Genomic DNA, 15,866 nt, shown 5'->3' with positions numbered 1-15,866 from the left:
CGGTGATAATATCTTCCTAGGAGCTGCACCATGTGTATTTCTTCATGCTAGGACTTTTGTATACCGTCATAAGAACAAATTAAAAATACACAAATCAGATTCCTATCTCGAACAGGATTACTGTTGCTGTGGATTTTCCCCTGCATGACGAGCACAGGGAGCTGAGCATTTTTTATCTTTATGACCATTGACAATGTTTGAGCACCTTGATTGGCTGGTCCGCAGCTGTCAGGTAGAAGACTCATTATTCTCCTGTTCTGTTTCATCCATCCTAAGATTTCTGCCTTCCTTAAACGTGACTTGTTCCTCAGCGAGGTGGAAAGGACAGCAGACTGTGGGACTGCACTGCACGGGCAGTTGAAGTATGTTTGGGTTTCTATGTACAGTCCTGGTAACCCTTCCAGGACCCCGTGAAGGAATGAACAAAAGCATCTGGACACATTATAACACTATAGAATAAGGCACATAGAATAGATAGATCATCAATATTTACAGAGGATATGGCTCCACACACACATGCACACGGCCAGTTTAAACAAACATCACAGTATTAAAAAAACACCAAGACATAACAGCTTACTTTTTTTCTAACAGAACTTTTTTTCTTCTTCTCACCTTGTGTTTATTCTTTCCTCCCCTCTCTGCTCCCTTTCATTTCCTCTCAGTTCCACAGTCCGGCAGCCACATCAGCCAATTCTGTCATTTGATATGATACAGTAGAATCGCGTCAACGCTCTCTGACCACCCTGCAGCTGTCAGATGCCCCGAAGTATCCAGGAAATCCTGGATTTGAATACCATAATGTGCGACTTTGTCCATGATTATCCTAACATGGTCTGTGGGTTTTTAACAGTTTGTTGCAGGGGGTTCACAGGCTTCCTTTAGAACATCTTGCATGAAAAGGCAGTTTTCTCCTTCTTCATGAACAGGCACTTTTATACAAAGCAAAGACAGTGCATTAAGATGCTGGCTCTGGTTTCAATCATGTACTACATGCTGTACATAAACCGATCAGCCACACAGGACTTAAAGGTTAGTCCTGAAGGTCCTAGACAGGACCACCAGGTGAAGTGAAGAAAACTGATCCCCTGGTTACAATGCAGTGTTCTTCAGTCCAGGCATTCATGTGAATTGCACTTGACATGCACCATCAACACACACACAGTTAAAGACCGAGTACATCCACTCATGGCAACTGCATTCACAGATGGCAGTGGTGCCTGAAGGACTGTAAAGAAGAGGTTGATGCGTCGACCTGTCCTCCAAATATTCCAGATCCCAATCTGATTGAGCATCAATAAGATGTGCAGGAAGAAGTACAATCAATGGCCCCGGATCCACTGCCAACACCGTCATGGCAGAGTTGTTCTGGCACATCCCTTTTAATACCTAATCAGATTTGGATCTTGGGAAATTTAGAGGCCATGTCGATGCCTCAACCTCACTCTCATGTTCCTTCCTTACTGCCATCCTGCCATCAGGGAGTGGCATTGCCATGAGGGCGTGTACCTCGTCTGTAACAGGGTTTTAGTGGGAGGTGTGTGTCAAGTGACACCCACAGGAATTCTAGGACCAACGGTTTCCCAGCAGAACATTGCATTAAACAAGATGATCCATGTTACTGACTTCACCTGTTACATGTTCTAGCCGATCAGTGTCGCTGCATTTGTAATTAGCTACTACTGATTAGTATCACACAAACCAACCTGCTCTTCATGAATTCTGATGACTAGATATATAAGAAATCTTGAGTTTTTGTGAATCAGTTGGGGTTCCTACAACAGCTGTGACTGCCAACAGTGAACATGATGGAATAACGATTAAACACATTAAGATTAAACAAGGGAGTCTGATTTGAAGCTCCAGGGGTGAGGAGGGACGGCTGAAAGGATCCAGGCATCCTAGATGACAGGAGGGAGACAGTGGTTGAAAAAAAACAAAAAAACTGGACATTCCAGAACAAGTTCTACGCCCATGTCACCCCACAAAAGTTCTACAATGGTGGTGGTCAGGAAGCTCCAGAAGCCTAGAGAGTTCAAAAAGTGTACGATTGGAAATTCTAGAACACTCCGTTGTTGCGGAAACTCAGGAGAGTTCTAGAATGGTTGGAGCAGTTCCAAAGGTTCCACAGCAGATTAGAAACTGTCGGAGAGATCGAGAATGTTGGGAACCGTTCCAAAACATGTAGAACGTCAGACTTTGGACTTTCAGAATGTTACAGGTAGTTCCAGAATGGGAAACATTCTGAAAAAATGAATGTTGTCCAGAATAACAAAACGGAAGCCTTAAATAGTTTTGTGGGCAGTTCCCAAACAACAAGTCAGGTCCCATCATTCCCCTAGTCTCCTCCGTCACTGAGGCTGCCGGCAGGATGGTGTCACGACATTTTCTAGAGTTATCTAGAGGCTGTTCCAAAACCTGGAAGGAAGCTACCGAGGGTTGGCCCCAGAACACTGAGTTAAGTACTAGAACCTGGTGCTGTGGGCAAAGCTGTCAGACATGATGATGTTCTTGTAGAAGTTGTCGGAGCGTGTGGAGCAGTAATCTTTCACCTTGTCGATCATCTGGCTGACAGGGAGGATGGAGGACGAGGAGGGAGAGGAGTTGGGCTGCACTTCGGAGGAGGAGGGGGACGAGGAGATGCTCCTGGGGCTGGTTTGGTTGGAGTAACATTTGTCTGCATTTGGGGAACAGAAAAAGACACACAAGGATTATGGCTTGACTATGCAGTAATAAATGGATTGTTAGAAGGAAGGGTAAGAATCTTTAATTTAATTTAATTTAGGGGTGCATGTATGTTATCTCTGGGGACCGTGCCGATGGGTATTTAGACAGGATGAAAAGATTCCCACCAAAAATTGAGACAAAATGAACACTAGTAATCTCAGAGCTACCACCAGAAACACCAGTGACATTCCACAATGAAACATCTGGCCAGAGTCTTCATGACGCAAGGACTCAGCACTTACAACCAACTCTTCACCACAACAGAACTCCTGGATAAAATGATTGCACTGGTGTACTCTGTCAGTGAAACAAATCAGCAAAACTGAATTATTAAAACAATCACGGCATCCACCAAGAGGAGGTGAAAGGTAACTGGGCAGGAGACTGTGGACAGCCAGAGAAAGTCTACAATCTTTTGAACAGAGAGAGTTACAGGCTCTTATTACACAACCAAAATGTAATTATTGGGTCACATGAGACTGCTCTTTCTGTGGAAGAAGGACTTGAGTATTGGGGTCTTAATGTGATCAGGACAAAAGGACTTCTCAGTCTTGAGAACAGATCTTAACCTGGGCGAGATCATCTAAGCTTTTGGGAAGCAGTCCCAGGATTTGCTGTTGGGAAAAATAGATTGATTGAATTATTCTCACTGCAGTTTTCAACGCATTTTTTAAGAAAAGTTTTCAATTAATACAATACACAACTTTAAGAGCTAAATTTACTACCTCCTGTTATTCTCCCTGAGGACCATGCTGCAGGAAAAAACAGCTTAATGAGTGCAATTTCTGATCATCTGTACCAGACCTTTGATTCTCTGTGTCTTTATTCATATATAGTCACACTGCTGTGTTAAAGTCTGACTCCAGGCTTTCCAGGCAATCTGGTCGATGTTTTTAGTTTTTCTCTTAAGAATGAGGTTGCTTAGTTTGGCGTTCTTCCCTCCCAGGCCCTTGCAATTATAACGTTTTCAGAGCCAACGGATAACACAACCAGGCCAAGTGAAGCCTCAGTAGGTCATGTTGAGGATTTCCAACAGCAGCCTTGTTTATGCAGGCATATGTGAATATCATTTTCAACTTCATCCCTGGATCATTTTTCAAAATATGTGCATACCTGATATAGAATGACAACTTCCAGTGCTGCTATGTTTTGATATCATTATGCTGCCATTTGTCATTTGGAGCTTGAAAACTCTTGTGTAATGGGGATTATGTGTTGATTAGACTGCAGAGAACTTGGATGGAAAGCAGTAGAAGAGATTGCTAAAACATAATTAACATGCAATGTCTGCTGACGAATCTTTAAGGTCGGATACATTGTTCTGTAGAGCCTCCAATAAAAATATGAACAAGCTGAGCAGATCTGTTTTCAGATGGATTCTTTAACCCTGAAAAACTCTTCAGACTTGCATGTCTGAAGAGTTTCCGACCTCCCATGTAAATAATGCCATCTGGCATCACTGGCACAAGTGGTGAAAACAGATTGTTGTATGAAATCATACACCATCACTAATCAGCAGCAGATAACAGAAAATTAGAAAGTCAGGTGAAGAAGTATAATGATTGACCAAATCTATATGGAGGATGTCCGGGTGGATGGTTGGGTCAAACAAGCACAGGACTTCAATCCAGGTGGCTGTTACAGAAGTAACGTATACATTTTAAACTAACGCACAATGTTTTCCTCAACCCAATCAAACTGTGATTGTCCGGCAGTCTGCTAAGCCTGTTGCTTTTACGTTGCTATGTGGTTTTGTGAACGCTGTAATGTGTTATTTTAAGAGTCACTGGCAATCGATTGATACAGTCTGTTACGTATGAGGACGCTATCTCTAGAAACATTGCTGCGAATGTAAGGACGTCTGGAAACAGTTAATCTGTTGAATGTTAAGTGTCTTCATGGAACCTTTGACTGAAACATCAGAGTGAACTTTACATTTTCTGATTTATTTCAGGATCTTTATGGTTGTTGCAGCTGTGAAATGAGCTCAGGTACTTGTTGAGAATGTCATAATAAATTTACAGTCATGTCTTTTTATCAGCCTTCTTTATTGTAATTTGGACCAACAATAGCAGCCTTCACAGTTGTACGTCTTGGAATGTTCTAAAAGAAAACGAGCCAAAGTATATATAGCAAAATGTATAAAATTAGAGCCAACTCAAGCACATACTGTCTGGTCCTCTGGTACCATCAAGAACTCGGAATCATGCTGTTCAGCCAAAGTCTTCCTTGGCATGAAAATGTTTAATCGCTGCTCTGTGCTATATGTGACCAATTTAAAAAAAAGGAATGAATTTGCCATATTTTCTTTATCAACATACACCCAAGATTCCCAGCCTCTCTTCCAAACTAGTGTCCCGATGCAACACGAAGCTACGGGGTCAGAATCGAGAATCGGGCCACAGTCACGACTTCCCTCAATCCTGCATCACTGATTATGCCCCTGGCTCCTCGCAGCGATGTGCAGCTGGTCCCATCCAGCAATTCTGACTTCTGAAATGTCCTATGATGTCATATATAATCTATGTTTGTTTTTGTTTCCGTATCCCCTCTGAACCACAGAAACATTTTCCCCTCAGATTCACTCCAGCGTGCACTTCAGGACAAAGATCGAACCTGTCAAAGTAAAGACCTGTGGAAACATCAGACCAACCGCTGGCCATGAACTGGGTACATGTTGTGGGATGGAGTTATTCTCTGACCTCAAACATCCAGAAACCATTTAATAAGAAATGGACGCTGGTGCAGAAACTCTTAACTCTGCCAAAAACTTAGAAGGATGCTGTATTCAGTCCATGATGTCCGTTTACAGTGGAAGTTATGAGCTGGTTCATTTTGTAACATGTTGGAATCACAGGTGCAGTGCTACCGGTGCGCAGTGGAGCATCAATCCTTGGAAGTGAGCAAATGTTCACAGTTTGTTTAATTTGGTTAAAAATAAATCACAATCATGACTCAAGCACATGTCATGCAAGAGAGCCAAAGATCAACGACAACAAAACAGAATGGTCGAAGATGTCATGTCCATGATTGAGGTGTGCTGATTACTTCATGACGTCAACTCGTGCTTTGCTTTGATTGACTCGTTATATTCTGAACAGGATGAAGTCCAACATTTAATCAGGTGCTCAGTTATTACTGACCAAAGCACTGAAACGTATCACTGTAGGAACAATGCTTACTCGACCTTTGAAACTTTTGGCCTTCTGTCGCTGTAACTAATAATATTAATTGGCTCCAGATCAGTTCAATTTAAAGGTAATCATATTAATTTACTATCAACTAGAGTCAGAGAAGAGAGCACAATACAATTAGCCAGTATATCATTACAGATAGTTTAAATTCCAAACAGTCTCATCTGTAAATCCAGTTGTGGCTTGATTAATTACCTGACATTAAAAGTCACAAGTAATAAACTCCAAAACCTTCACACCAACACGTCACATCTTCAGCGTTTAACAGGAGCAGAAGTGGAATAGAGTTATGGTACAACATGCAGCCACCTGACCATCAGCAGCTATATCATTTGTTGCACACAGCTGTGGATGTCAAGACAGTGAAGCAGCGGGACTCACACACCCTCCAACAGGCGAGCGTTTACTGTGGGATTACACACAGCAGAGCAAAAAACTTCTCCAAAAGATGTCAGCTAAACGTCTTTGTCGACGTTGAAAAGTCAGAATTACAGAATTTTTGACGTCTTTTCAACGTTCACTACTGATGTTGATTTATTGATACAGGGTTCAAGATTAAAGTTTCAATAAATGTTATGTTAAACTTCTTTTTAACTTCAGCGACAGATATCTCAAGAACTTTTTGTGGAATGAAAACACTTCACTCTGCTATGAAATGAGGATCACCAGTTTGGATACTGACACATTTACCTGGATGATACTCACACCCATGAAAAGAACCTAACCTGTGCTGGATGCTCATCTCAGCAGAACTCACTCAACCCTACTCATTACCTGACACGTTAGTCAGTCATGCATTACAGCCCAAAACAAAGCATCACAATAACAAACTCACTGAAAAGGTTGGAGGTTTGGAGAATTATAGAAGACTAAAAACTGATTATTTGCAATTCTTTAAAGTCCTGGACACGCTAAAGACATTCTGACAAGAATTTGGGCAGAAATTAGCGAGCACATGGCCAACAAAATGAAACAGACAAGGGTCCATCTGCTATTCTTGGAGGGAAATCAAGTGTTACATCAAAAACTATCCACCAGCTCGCCAAGACGCTCGTGTCTCTGTTCATATCTACCACAAGCTGATTGAATGGTGTCCAGAATTAACACTCGAAAGTCGGAACACAGCCGAGGTTCCACTTTCGCCAAGTCTATCTGGATACTGTAACCAGCACCTCGCACATGCATCAGTCAAGACTCTGGCCGAGTTGACTGAGTAATAACAGTGTGAGTAATCACACAGTGGATCAGACACGGTTGAACTACTCTGGATAATTCATGATACGATGACGAGATGATTTCCTTGCAAAAAGAAATGCAAGAAGAATTCAGAGGTTACTGAACTGAAGCCGTCAAACCAACTGTAAAAATAGTGGACAGAGCCTCCACGAGGTTTCTGAAAAAACAGGATGAAGGTCAATTTGGGTAATACCAGCCTGAATTTTAGTACCTGACTCCAACTCGACGCACTCATATATTTTAAACAAGTGAGTTATATAAAAATCCTACACATCTACAATTTTCATGAGCGGGGAAATTAGCTGCTGGGCTGTTAACTTGTCTTTTTCTGCTGCAAAGTTGGATATTTTAACCTGGGCTTAACTTTGGGACTGACTCACCTTTGAGCAAACTGATCAGGCTAAATAGAGTCTAAACATCAACGGGCAGTTGTGTTGTTTGTGTGCGAAGGTGTCGTAGTTTTCAGCCTTTTTTCAAACAGCAACCCACTACAGAGTAGAAAAGACTGTTTCCAATCGCTCAGTGTGGAAAACAAAGGATGGAACAGTAAAATATAATTTAATAGTAAATCCTTCCATGAGTTTGATTTCATGTCAGACAGTTAAACACTGCTTGCTAACTTATGATGCATCCTGTTGCTGCCAATGTGGCTGTTCTGTCTCAATTTGGATGTGGTCAGGTCCAGCATATTTTGGATTCGGTCTATCCTCGTGTTCTTTATGGATTAGGTGTTTTTTTTATGACCAGTTGGTTTCAGTTGGCTTTTCATGGGTTCTTCTTGGATTGGGTAAAAACAGACCCAATCTGGTGATGCCAGTGATGCATCACGTTGCTGCCAATGTGGCTGTTCTGTCTCAATTTGGATGTGGTCAGGTCCAGCATATCTTGGATGCGGTCGATGCTCGTGTTCTTTTTAGATTAGGTGTCTTAAGATGACCAATTGGTTTCAGGTGGCTATTCTGGGATTCATTTTGGATTGGGTAAAATATTTTAACCCCTGAAGATCTCTACTGTGCAGTGAGAAATAGTTCTCCAGAGGGTTTCAAAGAATTGGAAGTTTGATGGTGTAGCTCCGTTACATTGAGGAGGAAACGGACCAATCTCGCAAAAATCATGGAGTCTTTGGTAAACAACCAACTAAAGCATTCGTCATCACCATTCTGAATTAGTGAAGTCGGCGACGTTCCAGTCTGAAATCCTGTTACTAATGTAAGGTGTTCTGTAAGGTTCAGTTTTGAGTCTTCTTCTCTTCACCACCTACATTAATGACACTGTCTCGTTATTGACGGCTGTCGACGGCGTCTGTATGCTGATGACACTGTTGTGTATTGTAATGTTGAATCTGCAAACCTACAACTTTCCTTTAATGCTCTACAACATGCTCGGATCATCTTAAACTAGAACTTGAGGCGGCTCAAACAAGGTTCACGCACGAACCTGAGGTACTGACTGCAGTAGTTTGCATATATCCACTGCAACTGGAATGTATTATTGGCGATTGTTATGGATATTGAATGATAAAGTGGGTTTGTCTTTACTTGCAGAGAGGCATACAAATCATTGGTATTTATCTATAAGCCCTTGTTGGAAAGCTTCCACCATACATATCAGAGATGCTGGAGTGAACTTTGGAACAAACTCTCACTAGAGACAGGCTCATGCTAAAGGTTCCCCGAGGACGGTTTGAATTTGGAAAGTCATCCACCCAACGTCATCCCACTATAAACATCCATAGTCTTCTAACCTACGATCACAAACCTCCGTGCCTCTCTATGAAACTGATTTTTATTTGTATTCTGTTCGCCTCTTTTTCCCCTCTCTCTTTTCTTTTCTGTTTGTTAACTCAGCATGATTGTAAATGAGGGCAACCTCGGTGGTTCTTCGAGTTTAATCAAGGTTTGCAGGAGTGCAACAGAACAGCAGATGAACTTTTTTATATAATATATATATTTTGTATTTTTATACGTTTTAAATGTAAAATAACCCAAATTCTTGAACCCTTTCCACCACTTAAACTCTTGGTCACTGGGCGGGGTTTGGTCTGAGGACTGAAAAGTTTGTTTTATAGACTGAAACCAAACAAATAACAAATAATAATAAACAAATATGTGACACGTCCACCATCAGCCTAAAACACAATACACTCATTGTCTTGTTTCGGGAATTGCCCTCGACTGTGTTAAACAGCCTCTTCAGCCTCTTATCAGCTGTGGTAAATCTGAGAAGATTGTTTATTTGATTATATCGAAAGTTAAACCACAAGTTTGTTTATCTGGCAACGCAGAGAGAAAGAATGAACACCGCAGAGTGAGACAAAATGTCCTGCCTGAGTACAGCAGATATAATAATTGTGATGAAATATTAGAAGTGACAAGTGAATTCATTCCTGTGGGTCGAGAGCACACACACACTGATGCAACACAAAACATTATGTGTGTGTGAGGTCCACACACCGAAGCCAGACGTCAGGATTTACGACACATTCAGCCTCACTGATTAAATTAATCTGTTGACGGTTTCATCAACACGTTGTGAAGCACGAGAGGCTGTGACGAACATGAACTTGTTTTCACTCACTGCAGCTCGGGACTACTGTTTCATGGGACTGTCGAACGAAGAGATTCATTTAGAGACACTGAAAGCAGCGCTGGACAAACAAAACTGTGACTTCATATTTTAAGGTCACGGTTTAAGGCCGACAGACTGAGCTGAATTTTGTGATAAAAGAAAGTTTCCCTCGCAGGATAAATGTGACGACATCATACTTTGTCTCGATATCTTCTTTTTGTTCCAAAGTTTGGTCACCTTTACATTTATATTGTTCAACCTCGGCCACATGCGTTTAACACGTGCTTTTAGTTCATCACACCACACAGATACTGTTGAGTCTTGGCAGTAAAATCTTTGCAGATGTGTAAAATATGTTTAAGTTCTTCTGAAAAAATAAACGAGATGCGTTTTGTTTGTGGTAGAAGAAGCTCTGAGACCTGATGAACTGCTGATGCTGCCTGGAAATTCAGTGATGGAAATTGAAAACTGATGTCGAGCGACTTTTGATTTACAACCAAAATCACGACATCCCTGTTATATAATTAGTAATAAATGCTGTGCTGCGGTTGTAAATACTCCTGTTAATTTCCTGATTTAATAGTGAAGCAAATTAAACAAGTGTCTCAGTTTCTGGTAGGATGTGTGTCGTGGTACCTGGCAGCCCGACCCAGAGACAGCGGAGAGCATGTGCAAACGACCTGACATCTGTCACCGCGCTAATCAACAGCGCTCGTCACGAAGAGATGCTGCAGTATCGCAGCAACGAAGGCTCGACACTGAACCAAGCAGAGTTCATACAGCAGGCCGGTGCTGATGGTACACATCATAACGTTGATATGTGTGATTTCTTTTAGAAGAGAAGTGAAGAGAAGGTTTTTGCTGGAGATGACATCATCACATGATCACCATCAGTGAACACAGGACCCTGTCTGGCTCTCACTCCCACAGGATGCTGTTCACTGAGTCTCAGTTGGTGGGAGGGCTGACCGTCACGGTGACTTTTCCTTACAAAGAATTGGTGATTTTATTTTCAATATACGTTGCCAAAGACATTAACTACAACAACACAGTTTTCTGCCCGACATCACCACCAGTTAACAGCAGAAGCTGCTGAAGAGTCCGTAGGACAGACAGGATGACAGACAGGATGACAGACCAGTGCTGTTTTCATCAACAATGACGATGGCGAAAATATTTCGTTGACGCCCCTTTTTTTCATGACGATAACGAGACAGTGACCAGATAAACACGGCTCTTTGATGACTAAAACATGACGAGACGTGTGTGAGTTTTCGTTGACAAGACGAGAATGAATGTAAATGTTAGTGGGTCTGTCAGACGTTTAAAATGCATGACATCTCTGCTGTCTTCGTTGCCCGCTTGTTGTTGTAGCGGCAAGCTAGGAACGGTCGCTACTTTCAAATTAAAAGCCCCCGCTAAGAACCCAGTTCTAAACTCCGATGGGGTGTTGTGTAAAGCTCTTATTTTGAAGACAAATTTGTTGTCACTGTTGACAGCCCAACTTCGAGCTTCACGTCACGTCACATGTTGACCTCAGATATATGGACTTATTTTAAATATAATCCATCAGTATTGGAGAGTGCTGTTGGACAGAAACCTTTTATCTCCATATTTTAACTTTTCAACTTTTCTTCCAACATATTTCAACTGTTTTTTTCAAGAATTGATGCCCTACTTCATCAAACAAGAGTGTCACACGTAAGTGGTGAAAATAGCAGATCTACAAGTTCAACACATTGCAACACATCGTGAGCTTGCAGATTTTATGACCTAAATTAATTTGTTAAAAGAATATACTTCCTCTTTTGTTTTTTGAACTGAAACTGACTAAAACCTGTTTGAGTTTTCGTCGACTACAACTGGACTAAAACTATCACATATAGAAATGACTCAAATTTGACTAAAACTAAAAAGCATTTTAGTCCAAAAGACTAAGACTAAATCTAAAATGGCTGCCAAAAACAACACTGTGACAGACAGGATGACAGACAGGATGACAGACAGGATGACAGACACTTTTCCACGTATAAATCTGTGTTTTTTCCTCATTTCAGATGCTGAAGACTCGACCTGCTGCCGCATTCCTGTCGTTCGGTCCTGTAACGCTGCTTTGTTGGTTACAGTGCGGGTCATTCCTCTTTTATTTGATGAGTAAAGGATCTGTTAAACTGTCAGACTGTAAACGTCATCGGTTCTGTTACATCTTCCACTGATGGATCAGAGGTGGAACAGAACTATTCCCAGATTCTGCTGCTGTAGTTTTCACACAGACAGCGAGGAAGAATAAAGGTGCAAGTTTCCTGCACTGGCAAAAGCCCGACTTTAGCCGAGGGCTTGCTGGCTTCACTTCAGATAAGGGTCAGCCCAGACATTGTGGGGTTATCCCCAGAAAATCAACCAGGGGGCTAAGAAGTGCCACTGATATTCACAGTGCAGGAAACGAAAGGCGTCACAGCCTCAGTCTGCTGAGCTGGTGAACAAAGTGGAGCGTTTAGCAGCTGAAGAGGCCGAGACTTCAGCAGGCAGGGACGTGTGATCGACATGCCTGTTTGACATGTAAGCTGCAGTAAAGACGGTGACGACAACTTCTCAAACGAGTTTTGGGGAAAACCTCTGAACTCCTCAAACGACCAGCGAGTACCTCCAGTATTTATTAGTTAGTATGGAATCAGTGTTTGACTTGTTTTCTTTGATGTCAGATGATCAGGCAGAAGATGAACGTAATCTTCTGCAGCTGTGTTTCTGAGAAATGTCTTCTTTCATCTGGAACTGGCCAATAAAAAAAAAAAAAAAAGGTTTTAAAGCACTCTGGCTCTGGAAACAAACAACCTGTTGTCAAAGTTGTCTTTGATGCTTCTGAGGACTAAACGTTTGGTTTTTTTCTTCCCTTCTTTTGGAACCCCTCAGAGGACATTTCATTAAGATGGATTCTGCCTCTCAAATTAAACACAGAAACGAGTCCGACTGAAATCACAATTAGTCATTTCTACAGGCTGTCAAATGTCTGTGCTTTTTAAATCCTTTAATTCACAGTTCATGTGTTTGGTTTGGCAGTAAATCTAACAGTCGTCGCTGTTCTTTGAGTCTGTGGGTGGAGCTGCTGCACATTTGGTTGACAGCTGAGCTGAAAGAGGGACAATATGGACGAACTTGTTTTCAACAAGTCATGGACAGGCAGTATTTAATTAGTGCTGCTGTCAAAGAGAAAGAGCAGCAACACTTGCTGCCAGTTCGCTCTCTGACTTGTACGCTGCTGCAGTGCTGTTTGTCTGGAAGCTTGTTGAGGACGTGACGCTGCAGGACAGACGTGTGTAGGTGAGCGTGATTAAAGGTGTGTCGGCTGAGTGGCACCCTGGAGCTTGAAGGGTTAAAGGGGTTAATTAAACTTACTATGAATTTTCTCTGGACCAAACAGACCAACCCATATTTTAATCTCATCAGGTTCTGATCCGGAGATGTAAATTGATGGTAGCAGAGCTCAGAGATGAGTTTGTAACTTGTGTGATTGATCTTCACTCCTGTTGATCAGCCTGACTGCAGCAGTGATCCGGAGCGGACCTCCATCGTCGGCTGGTTCTGTTCTGTACTGCTGACTGGAGCGGGAGGGGAAATGGACTTTACTTCATGAGTGTAGCGTTACTTTAATTTCGGTTTGCTCTGCTACTCGCTAACATTAGCTCACATTAGCTCCTGTGGTCGCTTCGCTGCTGATGAAATCTATCAGTGTTAGATTTTAGTCTCGTTCTCCGACTCTCTCCTGGAAGTCGTAGCGAGGGGCGACACACCGTTACCTCGAGGAAACGTTTGTTGGACATTTTTGGGATACTGGCAGTAAATAATTCACCAAATCATATAACAAAGATTTAGTTGATTAAGATGTTAAAATGCAGATACAGTTCCAAAGGTTTCTGTGACTGATGAAATAAAAGGGAATAAAAACACAACCAGACACTGAAACCTTCAGTATTTGTACTCAATGGGATTGCTGTAGGAACTCGTGGAACAGGTCAGCCTGAAGCTTTTTATTGAAATAAACTTGTAACTGGCTCAGTAATTTGGAGAGCAGATGGAATCTTACTAACTGTCTCAGTGGGGTTTTATGTAGTATTTGGACATTTGCTGTTAATTCTACTGAGCAGACCCAAATTATTGCATCAGTCTGACTAACGAGTCAGTGTTAGCTTGTTGTTACTCTGTTCTTATTAAGAATTCAAACCAATCACAGTTAAACGAGGCAGATGTTAGCTTGGATGCAGTCTGTCAGGGCGTGCTTGTTTCTGCACCCTGGGGCGCTCTGGGCGGGAGGAGTTGTAGTTTGATTTGTGTCAATGGGTGAAAATTGAGCCTCCTCCCGCTCAGTGTGACTCAGGCTGGTAAAGATGGCGTGAAATGACATCACAGTGACCAGCCAATCACAACACACAGTGTCTGCTTTCCCAATATGTCCGCCAGCAAAGTCGTCAAGTTTGAGATTTCTTTCCTTTTTTTTTGTTGTTCAGTGAAAATTAAACTCATGAATGTTGAATTTGAAACTCCAGATTTTAACTTTGACCACAAACATTTTGGGAAACACAGAGGGGATCACATGACGCCAGAAGCAGGAAGTCAATCAGCCAATCAGCTTTAGCTTTACCTCCGTCGGTCCTCCGCTCTCGCTATTGGTTGGAAGAGCTTTCTACACACCAAACACAGAGGCAGACACATGAACATCACGTGAGGAGATCACGGCTGCTTCCACCACCTGAGACAGTGATCACACACTCATGGATCAGTGCAGAGGGGCTGAAGGAAACAGTGAGTGTGTGTCGGCTACATGCTAACGGAGGGACGGTGCATCAGAAGTTCCCCTCGAGGTCCGACACACCTCACCAACCCGGACCTCAGAATCCAAGATGGCTTCTCTCTTACCAACAGCTGTGAAGTCCTGTCCAGCTTCTACCAGTCCACTTCTTGTTTTTACTCAGAAAATACAGTCAAATGTTCATATTTACTGTGATTTTACTTCATAACTGCTCCTGTTAATAAGATGATATATTGTTTCATTAATAACTGTGATAAACTCTATTAAAGGCAGCGTTTGAGTCTGCAGCGTCTATTAAAGTCACACTAGAGGAAAGGTTCACCCAAAAAGAAAAAACTCAGTCCTCTTCTCCTCCTCCTGTTTAAATATAAAGTCAGTGTTGTAGTCCTGAAGTAGCTGGACACTTGATTTAAAACAGACAACCAACCAAAGAAAGATGTCTGTTTCTAACTTGCCTTACAAACATCAGGGAGGAGATGAGTGGATTTCATTATTTGGGTGAACTGTTCCTTTAAGTGATACTCTTCAGAAATAAGTCTCAATGATGCAGTGGAACGTGTGGCAGTGTTTGCTCAAAGAGAACACGTTTCTCTGCGTCGTCCACCTCTCTCTGGGTCTCACCTGTGTTGCTGTGTCTCTTGGTGAACGGGTTCAGTGTAGCTTTGGCTTTGGAGGTCCAGTTGGCGGTGCTGGAGCCGAACGAGCTGGAGGACAAAGACTTGCCCAGGTTGTCCGAGCTCACCTTCTTGGTGTTGTTGGTGGCCGTCTTACTCCAGTCTGCAGCAGAAACACAATGATCAGCTGAGTGGTCCTGATCAGAGGACTCCTTCCTTCCTACCTTCCTTGCTTCCTTCCTTCCTTCCTTCCCTCCCTCTAAATCCTTTCCTCCACCCTCCCCTGCCCTCGCTTATTTTCCCATCTTCTTCTCATCTAACATGGAATGCTCTCATGGATAATCCCATGACAGACATTAGTAATCCAGAACAGATGTGCAGAAGTAGATTTAATGTCTGATGGGTTTGAGACGCTCAGGCTCAGATTCAAAACGTCCCGACCGACACGCTGCAGGTTCAGGACGTATAAATATTAAGATTCAGAAATAAATGTTCACAGTGAGAATCTGCAGAGCCGCTGCGCTCATTCATTTATCAACATGTGTCGGTTTGGTTCACCTCATTGGACGATATTTAAAATGAACACATTTCATCAAGTTACTTCAGAAATGCATTAATTACACACAGATAATATTCATTGGGTGCATTTATATTAAGATCTGATGTCATGAAGTCACCGCTGCTTCACTGCTGTCTCAATACAAACCAATGGTTGGTGAGAAC

The 15,866-nt window shown here is 42.3% G+C and overlaps 2 protein-coding genes across 8 annotated transcripts in view; both read right to left on the bottom strand.

Annotated features, from left to right (window-relative positions):
• LOC115574089 (NACHT, LRR and PYD domains-containing protein 14-like) overlaps positions 1-15,866 on the bottom strand; it is a 915,401-nt gene that overhangs the window by 604,428 nt on the left and 295,107 nt on the right. The window lies entirely within an intron of this gene.
• The window catches only part of adgrg6 (adhesion G protein-coupled receptor G6), an 85,156-nt gene continuing 69,458 nt past the window's right edge, over positions 169-15,866 (bottom strand). For 6 of the 7 annotated variants that reach the window (XM_030405308.1, XM_030405310.1, XM_030405311.1 and 3 more), the window contains 2 exons: positions 15,151-15,306; positions 169-2,677 (listed from right to left, as the gene is read on the bottom strand). In XM_030405308.1, the coding sequence (XP_030261168.1) occupies positions 2,466-2,677; positions 15,151-15,306 (368 nt within the window). In that variant the 3' untranslated portion in view covers positions 169-2,465. Of the gene's footprint in view, positions 2,678-14,361; positions 14,404-15,150; positions 15,307-15,866 lie in introns of all 7 variants that reach the window. The other variant, XM_030405307.1, reaches the window with a different exon arrangement.

The sequence above is a fragment of the Sparus aurata genome, chromosome 22 (assembly GCF_900880675.1).
Source record: "Sparus aurata chromosome 22, fSpaAur1.1, whole genome shotgun sequence".
NCBI classification, from domain to species: Eukaryota; Metazoa; Chordata; class Actinopteri; order Spariformes; family Sparidae; genus Sparus; species Sparus aurata.
This window is presented reverse-complemented; position numbering and strand designations above follow the sequence as displayed.